The following is a 12260-nucleotide window of genomic DNA, read 5'->3' as shown; positions in this document are numbered from 1 at the left end:
TCTGACAGAGCTCTAGAGGTCCTCTGTGGAGATGGGAGAAACTTCCAGAAGGACAACCATCTCTGCAGCACTCCACCAATCAGGCTTTTATGGTAGAGTAGCCAGACGGAAGCCACTCCCCAGTAAATGCACATGACAGCCTGCTTGGAGTTGCCAAAAGGCACCTAAAGACTCCCAGACCATGAGAAACAAGATTCTCTGGTCTGATGAAACCAAGACTGAACTCTTTGCCCTGAATGCCAAGCGTCACTTCTGGAGGAAACCTGGCACCATCCCTACGGTGAAGAATGGGGGTGACAGTATCATACTGTGGGGATGTTTTTCAGTGGCAAGGATTGGGAGACTAGTCAGGATCTAGGCAAAGATGAACGGAGCAAAGTACAGAGAGAACCTTGATGAAAACTTGCTCCAGAGCGCTCAGGACCTGACTGAGGCGAAGGTTCACCTTTCAACAGGACAACGACCCTAAGCACACATTCAAGACAATGCAGGAGTGGCTTCGTGACAAGTCTCTGAATGTCCTTGAGTGGCCCAGCCAGAGCCCGTACTTGAACCCGATCGAACATCTCTGGAGAGACCTGAAAATAGCTGTGCAGCAACGCTCCCCATCGCTCCCCATCCAACCTGACAGAACTTGAGAAACTCCCCGAATACAGGTGTGCCAAGCTTGTAGAGTCATATCCAAGAAGACTCAAGGCTGTAATCGCTGCCAAAGGTGCTTCAACAAAGCACTATGTAAAGGGTCTGAATACTTATGTAAATGGGAATGGTAACTGTGTAGCAATTACCATTCTCGATTGTGATTCGATACCACTACTACTATACACTTACCAACCACTTTATTATTATTAGGTACACCACCCATTCACTTCTACAGACAGAGAGTCATGTGACCATGGCTTGCTACAGTATATAAAGCAGGCAGACAGGCATCGAGGCATTCAGTTACTGTTTGATTGAAAGTTAGAATGGGCAAAACGAGTGACCTAAGCGGCTTTGAGAGTGGTATGATCGTTGTTGGCAGGCATGCTGGATCCAGTATCTCAGAAACGGCCGGCCTCCTGAGCTTTTCACGCATGACAGTGTCTAGGGTTTCCCAAGAATGGTGTGACAAAAGAAAATCCAGTCAGGGGCAGTCCTGTGGGTGAAAACAGCTCATTGATGAGAGAGGTAGAAGGAGAATGGCAAGACTCGTGCAAGCTAACGGGCAGGCCAAAAACAGACAAATAACAGCACAGTACAACAGTGGAATGCAGAACGGCATCTCAGAACACACAACCCGTCGATCGTTGTCATGGATGGGCTATTGCAGCAGACGACCACACCAGGCTCCACTCCTATCAGCTAATAACAAGAAGACGCTGCTCCAGTGAGCACGCGATCACCAACATTGCACAATTGAGGAGTGAAAAAACATTGCCTGGTTCGACACATCCCGCTTCCTGTTGCGTCATGCTGATGGCAGAGTCAGGATTTGGCGTAAGCAGCATGACCTGGTGTCAACGGTACAGGCTGGTGGTGGTGGTGTACCGCCGTCAAATCTGCAGCAACTGCGTGATGGCATGGACCAACATCCCTGTGGAACATTTCCAACCTCTAGAATCCATGCCCCGAAGAATTCAGGCTGTTCTGGAGCTAAAGGGGGTCCAACCCGGTACTAGATGGGTGTAGCTAATAAACTGCCTTGGTGAGCATATTTAAGCTACTGTTCACTGAGAGTGAGTTCCTTTTTACAGCATGTCTACATGTTTACTATGCGAGATCCATGTCCTCATCTCACTGTGCTCCACTGAGTTACAGGACCAAGTTTCAGAAGAACTGCATTGCCATACATTCTGGTATAGTCTGCATTAAATGATGAAGTCTGGAATGGTGCCATTTCACATTTCCATAGGCTCCCACATCATGAATCTATCATGAGATGTGATGTGGAAGGGAGATGAGCTGTTGCAAGGATTACAGTATATTACAGGGCCTGTCGGCCGGCGCCCTGTACAGAGTGCCACATAGATTACAATCCTGCTCTTTTCAATGATTAATTACCTGTAGCTCAATTATTCATGCTATGTTTATGTGGACCAGAAAAGCCTCTATGAATAATAGATTGGGGCTGGCTCCATCATGTTCACCAGCTCTGGGTTGATTGAGGAAATCAGAGAGGAGAGGGGGAGAGAGGATCCAGAGTGTTGTCTCAAGCTCAACCCTTCTCAGCTCCTCTCTCATCCTACTCTGACTTCACTTTATACATTTACTGTACAGCTTAAGGAGGGATTCCTTCTTTACATGTTTTTATTTTAAATTATGTGACTGTTTGCGAGATAAAACAGTGTTGGTTGGTAGGGTTTCCTGAAAGTGCTGAGGAAGTGGATGAGAGTTGCCAGACTGGGCTGAGCGCTAGGTTACAGTACAGTAATGTTATTCTACTGGCCCATTCATTTCCATTTAATCTCAAACGGAAACCTTCACACAATAATCAACCACCTACCATGAACTTTACTTGCTTGTTTGCCATATCAAGTGTCTTGAGAACTGTACAAAAAGTAATGTGATTTAGACAAATCATTCTACGGTACATTAATAAGGCACTGTGTATAGGGGTTAGCCTGCGGTGCTAGGGTTATTGTAACTGTGGTATGTAGTGGTAGGGTTATTGTAACTGTGGTTTGTAGTGGTAGGGTTATTGTAACTGTGGTTTGTAGTGGTAGGGTTATTGTAACTGTGGTTTGTAGTGGTAGCGTTATTGTAACTGTGGTTTGTAGTGGTAGCGTTATTGTAACTGTGGTTTGTAGTGGTAGCGTTATTGCAACTGTGGTTTGTAGTGGTAGGGTTATTGCAACTGTGGTTTGTAGTGGTAGGGTTATTGTAACTGTGGTTTGTAGTGGTAGGGTTATTGCAACTGTGGTTTGTAGTGGTAGGGTTATTGCAACTGTGGTTTGTAGTGGTAGGGTTATTGCAACTGTGGTTTGTAGTGGTAGGGTTATTGCAACTGTGGTTTGTAGTGGTAGGGTTATTGCAACTGTGGTTTGTAGTGGTAGGGTTATTGCAACTGTGGTTTGTAGTGGTAGGGTTATTGTAACTGTGGTTTGTAGTTATGTACCCTCCGGCAGAATGTACTGTACTTCCCTATGGGAACAATCTGCTACAGCAAAGCTTGTCTGACTGCAGCAGCTTCACATCAGAGATGAAGTCGCTGTTGGCTATTTCTGTGTACTGAGGGAACATCCACATTAATTGGGCATAAACAACAAACTTACCTAAGATTGTTCTCTCTCTCGCTCTCATGCTCTCTCAGCTAGCAGAACCCCAGTTCCCATTTAGATTAGAAAAAAGGGTAAAACCAACAAGAAAGAAAGCAAGGAAGAAAGAAAGGGTAATAAACAAAGAACTTCCAGTAGGCAGGAGGGAAGCCGAAGGAATTCACATTTTCCATATCGGAGGTTCCCACCGACCACAGCCGCCATCCCGTCCATGGGCGGTGACTCAGGCCTGGATCAGGTTGGCAGCATCCAGCGATCCAGCCAGCCTGCCAGCCTGGTCACGATAAACATCAATGCTCATATTCCCTCTATTTCTGGCTTGACATACACTCCGACATGGTTACCTCACAGCACCTCTACATCAACACACTTTGTGTGTGAGGGAGAGAAACACTACAGGTAGGTGTGTGTGTGTGCGTGCGTGCGTGCGTGCGTGCGTGCGTGTGTGTGTATTTGTTTGTATGTTTGTGTGGACAGATGAGCCTGAAAAACAGAGGGTAGAGTCCGTGCCATGTCAATTTGAGGAAACATTTTTCTCATTGCCCACAATGCTAAAGCAAAAACGCACACAACCTAAAAGAATGAGCCAAAAAGCGCTCCAGCAGGTAAAGTCACATTTAGTTATTGGTTGCAGGATACAATCAGAATCAAAATGGTCATCAGTAATTGTCATAAAATACATACAGTACGTATCATCACGTCAGGTACAGTCACCAACACGTGAGGTACAGAACATTTGTTGAAGAGCTTGCTTTTTACATTGGGAAAACCAGCATTATCCCACCTTATATTTTAGGTAAAATGTGCAATAAAACATCACTTGTGGAGTTTCTAATGGTGGCAGCAAAGCAAAAGTCTCTTTCCTGTTCAGTATGTTTAATAAACTAGTTGTTCAGTTACACGTTAATTAAAAAACACAACCCTGGAAACATTTTATATTTCATGAAGTTTGGCCATTATCTCTCTGTATTCCTCAGAATTAATGATAATTCATTCCTTATCAGAATTCATAGGAAAGTTGAGATGGTGGTCGCGGTTCCAATCTAAATACATTACAACTCCCCATCCCAAACCTGCCCTCATTTCAACATTTCTGGAAGTTTCACTTAATTTCACAATAAGGTACAGATATGAAGTGAAACTTCCAGAAGCTTTCAAATGAGGGCCAGGTTGTCAGGATGGGTAGTGTACTGTACAAGTACACATTAATTACAAGTAAGTACCACTCAAGATACACAGGATTTAGCTAGTTATAATGAAGTGTAACACCTAATAATTCATTGTACTTAGGCAAACATTACATGTACTACAGTATGCTTGAAATAGTGTGTTTTTCCTCATCTGGGATGATCAAGTTAACCCAGATGGTAAACTTTATTTTGGTGGCAAGTGCTAGCAATAACATTGAGTGGAGATACATTCATGGGTAAGCAATTAGAGCCTATTGAGCATAATCTCTCGGACACCCAGCACATCCACGAGGGGTCACAACCTTTGTGACAGTTGTTACTGAATCTGATGCAGCTGAGCAGAAATAAAACATTAAGCCCATTTGTAACAAGCATGGTAAAAAGCATAAATGGTTACACCTTTGTAATTACAGACTGCAATTACTACCAGTTACGTTTTGTTACTACACTGTAACTATTGGTTGTTACTGTTAACTACAATATGTGCTACAGTGTAATTACACATGTAATTACATTGTAATAAGAACCCCTTAAAATGAAGTGTAACCTAAAGTACATTGAGTACTGTACTTTCCCATTGAAGAGCATTCATGTGAGCTCAATATAAAACAAACGCTCACGTTTCTAGTCATTTGAGCGCAATAGAACACACACTACATGCTCCCGTTCTAGAACAGTCATGTGAGCCAGATAAAGCAGAACTACTCTCAAATCAGATACAGATAGATATCAAATATCACATGCACATAATGCAGTTTACCAACAAGCTTGTGTTAGATATCCAAGAAGAGACCTTTTGTGGCAGGCAGTCATTGTAAATAAGAATTGGTTATAAATGGACCTGCCTGGAAAAATACAAATATATAAAAGTAATACCACCACTGATATGTTTTTACTGTCTTGAGAAGAGTTGGGAGAGGACAGAGACTTGTATTGCACAGACCCCCACTGCACAAACAGACAAACAGACAGAGCATGGGGAGAAGGAAAAGAGCCCTACAGATGGCCCCTGGGGAAAAACAGACATCTTTCCAAATATTCTAAATGAATACACACTCTTTTCGGACATGTCCTTTTCCCTGTGTAAATCTGATCTTTTGGAATCTGATCTTTTGAGTGCAGATTTATACCACATCCATATGTGGATCTCAATTCTGATACAGTTCTGATGCTCCATATGCAACCTCAGTCTGGACTCTCAGATCAGATTTCTTTGCTCTGAAGTGCCGTTACCAAGACGACTACCCTAAAATGTTAAGGAACACTGACAGGAAATGAGCATTGCATCTATGTGCTACTTCAGATAGAATGCTCAAATCTGATATGGGTCACATATAAAACTGAGTGTGGGCAGTCAGGAAAAAAATCTTGGATATGGAGAAAAAAATCAGAATTGGGTTCTTAGTGTGGCTGTGTAAACACAGCCATAAAGACCCATACAAAAATACATCTGTTTTCTTGAACTACTAAGGTCGTTCCCGGAAAGGTGACGTTTCTGAAAACTAGACGACCTAAAGGAAATACTGTATAATATGCTATTTACACACCATCATACATTGTTGTGTAGGCTATAGCTGGAAAAAGTAGTTTCTGTAGCATCATCCTAAAATGAGTGCTGATTATCTCACCCATTATTTATTTGAAAAAATCTAGGATTATCCCATATTAAACCTGGGATATCAGCTGTCATAACTCCACAGTGACACTATTCTTGTAACAGATATCCAAAAACATACAGAACCGTTCATTTTTGAAACATAACAGATGTTGTGTACAAGCTTTGCATACACACTATAGTAAAAAGATGCCTGCATGCTGTCCTTGTGGTTCTTGAAATTCCTAGAATGGAATGCAATCTTTCCTGGGGATAAGAATACAGAGTGCTGCACTGCAGACCCATCTTAAAATGCTCTTTACTTAATTGCCACGGTAGGTTGACCCTAGCTTGCTCTACTGTGCGTGTGAGGGAGTGATTGTCTACACCTGGGTACCCATGGGTTCGTCACATAAGAAGAGTCCCGCACATACAAAACAATCACCTTTGCACCTTTTATTGTATTGTTTCAATGAAGTTTACACTGTCCAAAGTCTGCTCTCCTATCCTACATATCAGATCTAACTTAGTTCACATGGAAACCTATAAGCAATTCACAAGTCTACTTTCCATAAAAGCCTTGGAGTTCCACCTAAACCTACTTTACATGAAACCCTTAGAAACACATTGTCTCCATGACCCCTCTGCCTTCTAGAAGGACAGTCTAGGCCTCTGATTAATATGCTACTTCTCCACTCAGTTCATCTGTACAGATATCAGGAGCCAGGGGGCACAGAGAGTGAGAATAGCTTGACTGTAAGTAGTCAGCATGCACATGGTAATGAGTGTGTCTCTCTTTGGATTTTGTTGTGCATCTGGATCGGTAGCATGCCTAACATGATGCAATTCCAATCTATAAGAAAATCTTGACTATGTTATTGCTGTCATATTATAATGTGGAGCATGTCATGCATTTGCAGTCTCAAGACCAGTCTAAATGCATCAGCAATTAATGGTGAACAAACAACTGACGTTCAACCCGAGGAGGAAACATGGACATAAAATAGAATTCTCAAATAAATCTACTTGTCTCCTTGTTGAGAACGCAGAATGAAGACATAGGTCCATGATAAACCAGAATGCCGGTGGGCATAGAGTCGGCCATCTTGCCAAAATTGGCAATTTTATACATCAACATTCCCGCCTAGAAGAATCCTTTTGATAAAATACACAAAATACGCTTCTGAACAAACTAAATGATTTTCTCAGAAACTGACTGTTACTGGTAACTGGTATCCTTTATGTATGTAATAATGTAATGTAGTGCACAGCATCATTAATAACAGATCATTTGACACTCAAATATTGAAAGTTTTCAATAACTGCTACAAAATGGAAACTGTCTGTTGCAGTTTCTAAAAGAAGAAATACAATCTTTTTAGTACTTCTGTTTCGAAATACTTGTTTTGATTCACTATTGTCTACCCCAAAGGAACACAATGTAACAGTTTTGCATCAATGTTGAAATAACGTTTTTCACTGCAGTGGTTTCCACAATACAAGTCGTGTTGTGCTGATATTGTCCTTTTTTTGCATTTGGAAGATATTTGGTTGGCTAAAGATTCACAGGCGCCAAACATGGCACCAAAGCTATATGACTGGAGTTGCTACTTTTTTCCTCAGATCCATTCTGATGTTCATCTAAACTACCTTACACCTTCTCCTCCACGCACAGTGGTGATCCACACAGCCAGAAACAGACAGCCCCCGCTTGGGAGAACACTCCAGAAAAATACCGGAGAAAACCCCACCCGCTACTGTCTGTAAACCACCCCTCTGAAATGAAGTGCACAGACATGGGCACCTCTCTGGCCTGGCCTCAGGGGTCTATGCACTACCATTGTAGCGAGACACCCTGTGACATGCAATGTAGTAATACACTGCACTCACCAGGAGCTAAAGCCGAGGCCTTAGCTTACTGTAGCTAACCAACCAGACAGTGTCTGTAGGAGACTGTTACACCTAGCAGGCCTGGGCTGGGCGCTGGCTGGGTGGAGCAGGACCCTTCTTCCCCTCGGTGCAGCAGTCCAGTTCCAGACAGGGGGAGAAAAGTGACGTGAACAGGCGGCCCAGGCCCTTCCGGAACATGCTGTTGGAGAGACTATAGATGAGACAGTTGCAGAAGCTGTTGCTGATGGCTAGCCATGTGGTGAGGAAGGAGGCCACCAGGTGGCAATAGAGGCCGGCACTCTCCAGCAGGAAGTAGACGATGTAGGGCATCCAGAGCACGTAGAACACGCTGGTAATACGGAACAGCACCATGGCGTAGCGCTTATCCAGGCACCCTTCACCACGCTCGCCCCTCTCGTTCCCCTGGGGGCCGAAGCGTGCATGGCGTTGGGTGATCTTGCGGGTGTGCTGACGGCAGATGCGGAAGATACTCCCATAGGTGAAACACACAGTGAGGGTGGCTGGAGCATACAGCAGAGCCACGATGAATGAGCTGAAGCCCGGATCAGTCTGCCACGAGGTCGCACACCAGCGAAATATATCTCCGTGGTAGCCAGGCTTCCCACACCCGAAGAAGGAGGGCAGGAAGATGAGGGCGGAGTAGAGCCAGATGAGGCCAATACAGACGCGCAGGCGACACGGTGTGACCAGCGTAGCATAGGAGAATGGCCGTGTGATAGCGATGTAGCGGTCAACACTAATACACGCCAGAGACGCCATGGACACACTCTTCAGCACAGACACCAGGTAGACAAACACCTTACAGGTGAGCTCCTCGTCCAGCCCCTTGAGGTAGTGGAGCAGGGACAGGGAGGGCACCAGGCAACTCACCCCCACCAGGAGGTCTGCGTAGGCCATGGTCTGGATGAAGTGGCTGGTGGTGTGGTGGTGGAGCAGTGGAGCACAGTGGAACACAAAGATCACCACCAGGTTGCCGCTGATGATGAGGATGGTGAGGAAGAGAATGACGGACACCTCCAGCACGCAGGTGTTGAGGTTGTAGGAGTAGCCCAGGCCCAGCAGGCAGAAAGGAGAGCTGCTTTGGTTCACATCAGAGGAGGTAAAGTTCATGTTGGAGCTGCGGGAAACAGACCGGTCAGTTCAGTTCTGCTCTCATCTCTTATTACGGTCTTTATCACTTTCTTTAACCAGATGGTCAGTTTCTCTCTCTTTAACCAGACGGTCAGTTACTCTCTCTTTAACCAGACGGTCAGTTACTCTCTCTTTAACCAGACGGTCAGTTTCTCTCTCTTTAACCAAACGGTCAGTTACTCTCTCTTTAACCAGACGGTCAGTTTCTCTCTCTTTAACCAGACGGTCAGTTCATCAATCCGTGCTCCTCTCCCTTGCACTTTAGTTACCCCCTGGAGGTAAGCTGCTACTCAATGGTTGTTTCTTCCCCTCCTCTTCTCTGCTGCTCCTCTCCTTCTTGTCTCTTTTTTCACTTTTCTGGCCTCAGAGTGCAATGCAGTCTTACAGTAGCAAACGTTGTCCTCTGTTGCGCACTGAGAACAGCAGAGAATGTTGCTGTGTATGAGTGTGTGTGTACGTAATTGAGTCATGTGCCAGTACCAGCCAGCCTTCTGGTGGGCTAACCTAGCACATGCAGGCTCTGGTGTGTACAGTACACATGGCTGCAGTAGTCTGTCTACCCACTAGTTTCGGTTCCACCTCTAGTCCTCTCTCCTTCCCACTGAGCTGCAGAGGTGCATACAAACACAATCTCTGGATGTCAACTTCTGTGCATGCCCTGTACAGTACCCGCAGGTGGAGTTCAAGGAGTCCCGGAGGTCATCTAAAAGTCTAGATCTATAACTCCTCGGCGAAATTATAACCAGTGTAGAGAGAGATTTAACGGACAAAAACAGTCATCAGAAGCCAGAAACACATTCCAACCAAAACAGCGGTGTAAATGTCTAGAAGTAGCAGCAGCAGCAGAAGTGCTTTGCAGGAGAGACGCAAAGAAATAGAAATCCAGAATACCACAGCATCCACAGAGAGTAGGAGGATAGGAGGAGGATAGTAGAGCATCCAGCGGTGCAAGGAGCTCCAGTCTCCGATTCCAAACCTCTTTTGAACCAGTGAGTGTTTAGAGTAAAAGAATAAGGAGGAAACGATAGTCCTTTACTGCTCCACTCTGCTGTGGCACTGATGCAGCAATGGTACTGCCCTCTCCTCCCCTTTGCTCTCTCTCTCTGTCTCTTTCTCTCTCTCTCTCTTTCTCTCTCTCTCTGTTTCCTTTGCTATGCCTGCAGCAGCAACAGCCTGAGAGGAAGAGCTCCTCCCTCTCTGCAGGCTCAGCCAGTGAGTATAGCTGGGTAGAGCTCTCTCCACACAGACTGTGCACACCCACCTACGTATACACAGAAGACTCTGAAGGCTCCCCCATCACATACTGTACACATGCGTGCAGGTGTCCCCTCACACACAAATACAGATACAGACACACATGCATATACACACACAGAGAGACACAGTTATGCATTCATGTACACACATGCATGGACACACACACACATTCACACACAAACTCACACTGACACACACACGCCCACACGCACACACACAGGTTAAAGAAAGAGGAGCCATGGAACCATCCTTTTTGATCATGCATAACAGAACTCACTGTGGGATTTAATCAAGATACTTAGTGAAGACAAAAGTTTTCAGACGGGGTTGAAGTGTAGGGTTTGAACCTGAAATTAGGGAGGGGCAGTTCACCTTGCGTCTCCATAGGCAAGCACCAGGGTCTTGAAGTAGGTGCGAGCTTCGACTGGGAGCCAGTGGAGAGCGTGAAGGAGCGGGTTGACATGGGAGAACTTGGGAAGGCTGAACACCAGACGGGCTGCAGCGTTCTGGATGAGTTACAGGGGTTTGATGGCACAAGTGGGGAGCCCAGCCAGCAGAGAGTTGAAGTAGTCTATGTGGGAGATGACAAGTGCCCAGATTAGAACCTGTGACGCTTCCTGGGTGAGGAAGGGTCATACTCTATGGATGTTGTAGAGCGTGAACCAGCAAGAGTACTGCTTTGATGTTTTCAGAGAACGACAGGATGTTGTCCAGGGTCACGCCGAGGTTCTTTGCACTCTGGGATGGGGACACCGTAGAGTTGCCAACTGTGATGGAGAGCTCTTGGAGTAGGCAGGCCTTCCCTGGGAGGAAGAGCATCTCCTTTTTGTTGAGGTTGAGTTTGAGGTGGTGGGCCTTCATCCAAGCCGAGCTGTTTGCCAGGCACGCAGAGATGCGTGTCGCCACTTAGGTACCAGAAGGGGTGAAGGAGAAAAGTAGTTGAATGTCATCTGCATAGCAATGATAGGAGAGACCATGTGAGGATATGACGAAGCCAAGTGACTTGGTGTATAGAGAAAAGAGGAGAGGGCCAAGAACCGAGCCCTGGTGGACACCAGTAGTGAGAACACGTGGTGCAGACACATCAGCTGGTAGGATCAACCTGACAGGTAGGATGCAATCCAAGAATCGCCCAGCCCAGTCTGCAGTGTGTGCGAGTTTGTGGAGAGGAACAGAGCAGGCATTGAGAGGTGGTTTGTTATTCTTCACCATATGGAGGGGGTGTCAGTCATTGATCGTGTTTACGACTGGGTCAAGGGTCAATTCATGCACATCTGCCGCCATTATGGGGCCAAAGTCGGCCTGGACCCGCTGAACAAGCGCTGAGTTGTTCCGTGGCCTTCACCCTGCAGAGTAGGTAAACATCAACCCACATGTCTCACCCCAATATTACCACAGGAAATAGTAAACCAGTAAATAGTAAACACTGTTCTCTGGGAGAAGGTGGTGGTTGAGGGTGTGGCTGTGACTAATTTCCCTTCGTTTCTTCAGGTATTATCAGCTTCACAGAAAGGTCAAGCTGCAGTGTGTGTGTGATGGGTATACAGCTATATTGAGAGAGTAAATAGTACCCGTAGTAGAAGTAATTGCTTATACAGTGGAACTGGAAATATGATACAGCCAGTATTTCTGTAAGAAGATGTATATCCGAGTTCAGAACATAGAGCCATACCTTCACTCAAAACCACACACACATGCTGTGCATCACTGTAGTGTATCCATTTCCCTATTACAACTAACTCCTACTCGTAAAGACAGTCTCTTTGCCGCCACACTCCTTCTGGCCAAATTGAGTTAGACACTGGCACTTGCTCGATTACTAAAGGCCTGACTGGTGCCAGAGACAATTTCTATCATTTCTGCAGGACGAATCCACTGTCTGGTTTGGCATCATCCTCAAGGGACGGAGTACAGACAACC

The 12260-nt window shown here is 45.4% G+C and overlaps 1 protein-coding gene across 1 annotated transcript; it reads right to left on the bottom strand.

Annotated features, from left to right (window-relative positions):
* Positions 1 to 3857: 3857 nt before the first annotated feature.
* Positions 3858 to 10199, bottom strand: LOC106585411 (probable G-protein coupled receptor 21). Its single transcript, XM_014171570.2, has one exon. The coding sequence runs from the start codon at positions 9060 to 9062 to the stop codon at positions 8004 to 8006; it is 1059 nt and encodes a 352-aa protein (XP_014027045.1). The 5' UTR covers positions 9063 to 10199; the 3' UTR covers positions 3858 to 8003.
* Between the last annotated feature and the right edge of the window lie 2061 nt (positions 10200 to 12260).

This window comes from Salmo salar, chromosome ssa24 (assembly GCF_905237065.1).
Source record: "Salmo salar chromosome ssa24, Ssal_v3.1, whole genome shotgun sequence".
Taxonomy (NCBI): domain Eukaryota; kingdom Metazoa; phylum Chordata; class Actinopteri; order Salmoniformes; family Salmonidae; genus Salmo; species Salmo salar.
The sequence above is the reverse complement of the archived record's forward strand: the minus strand, read 5'-3'. Positions and strand labels throughout refer to the sequence as shown.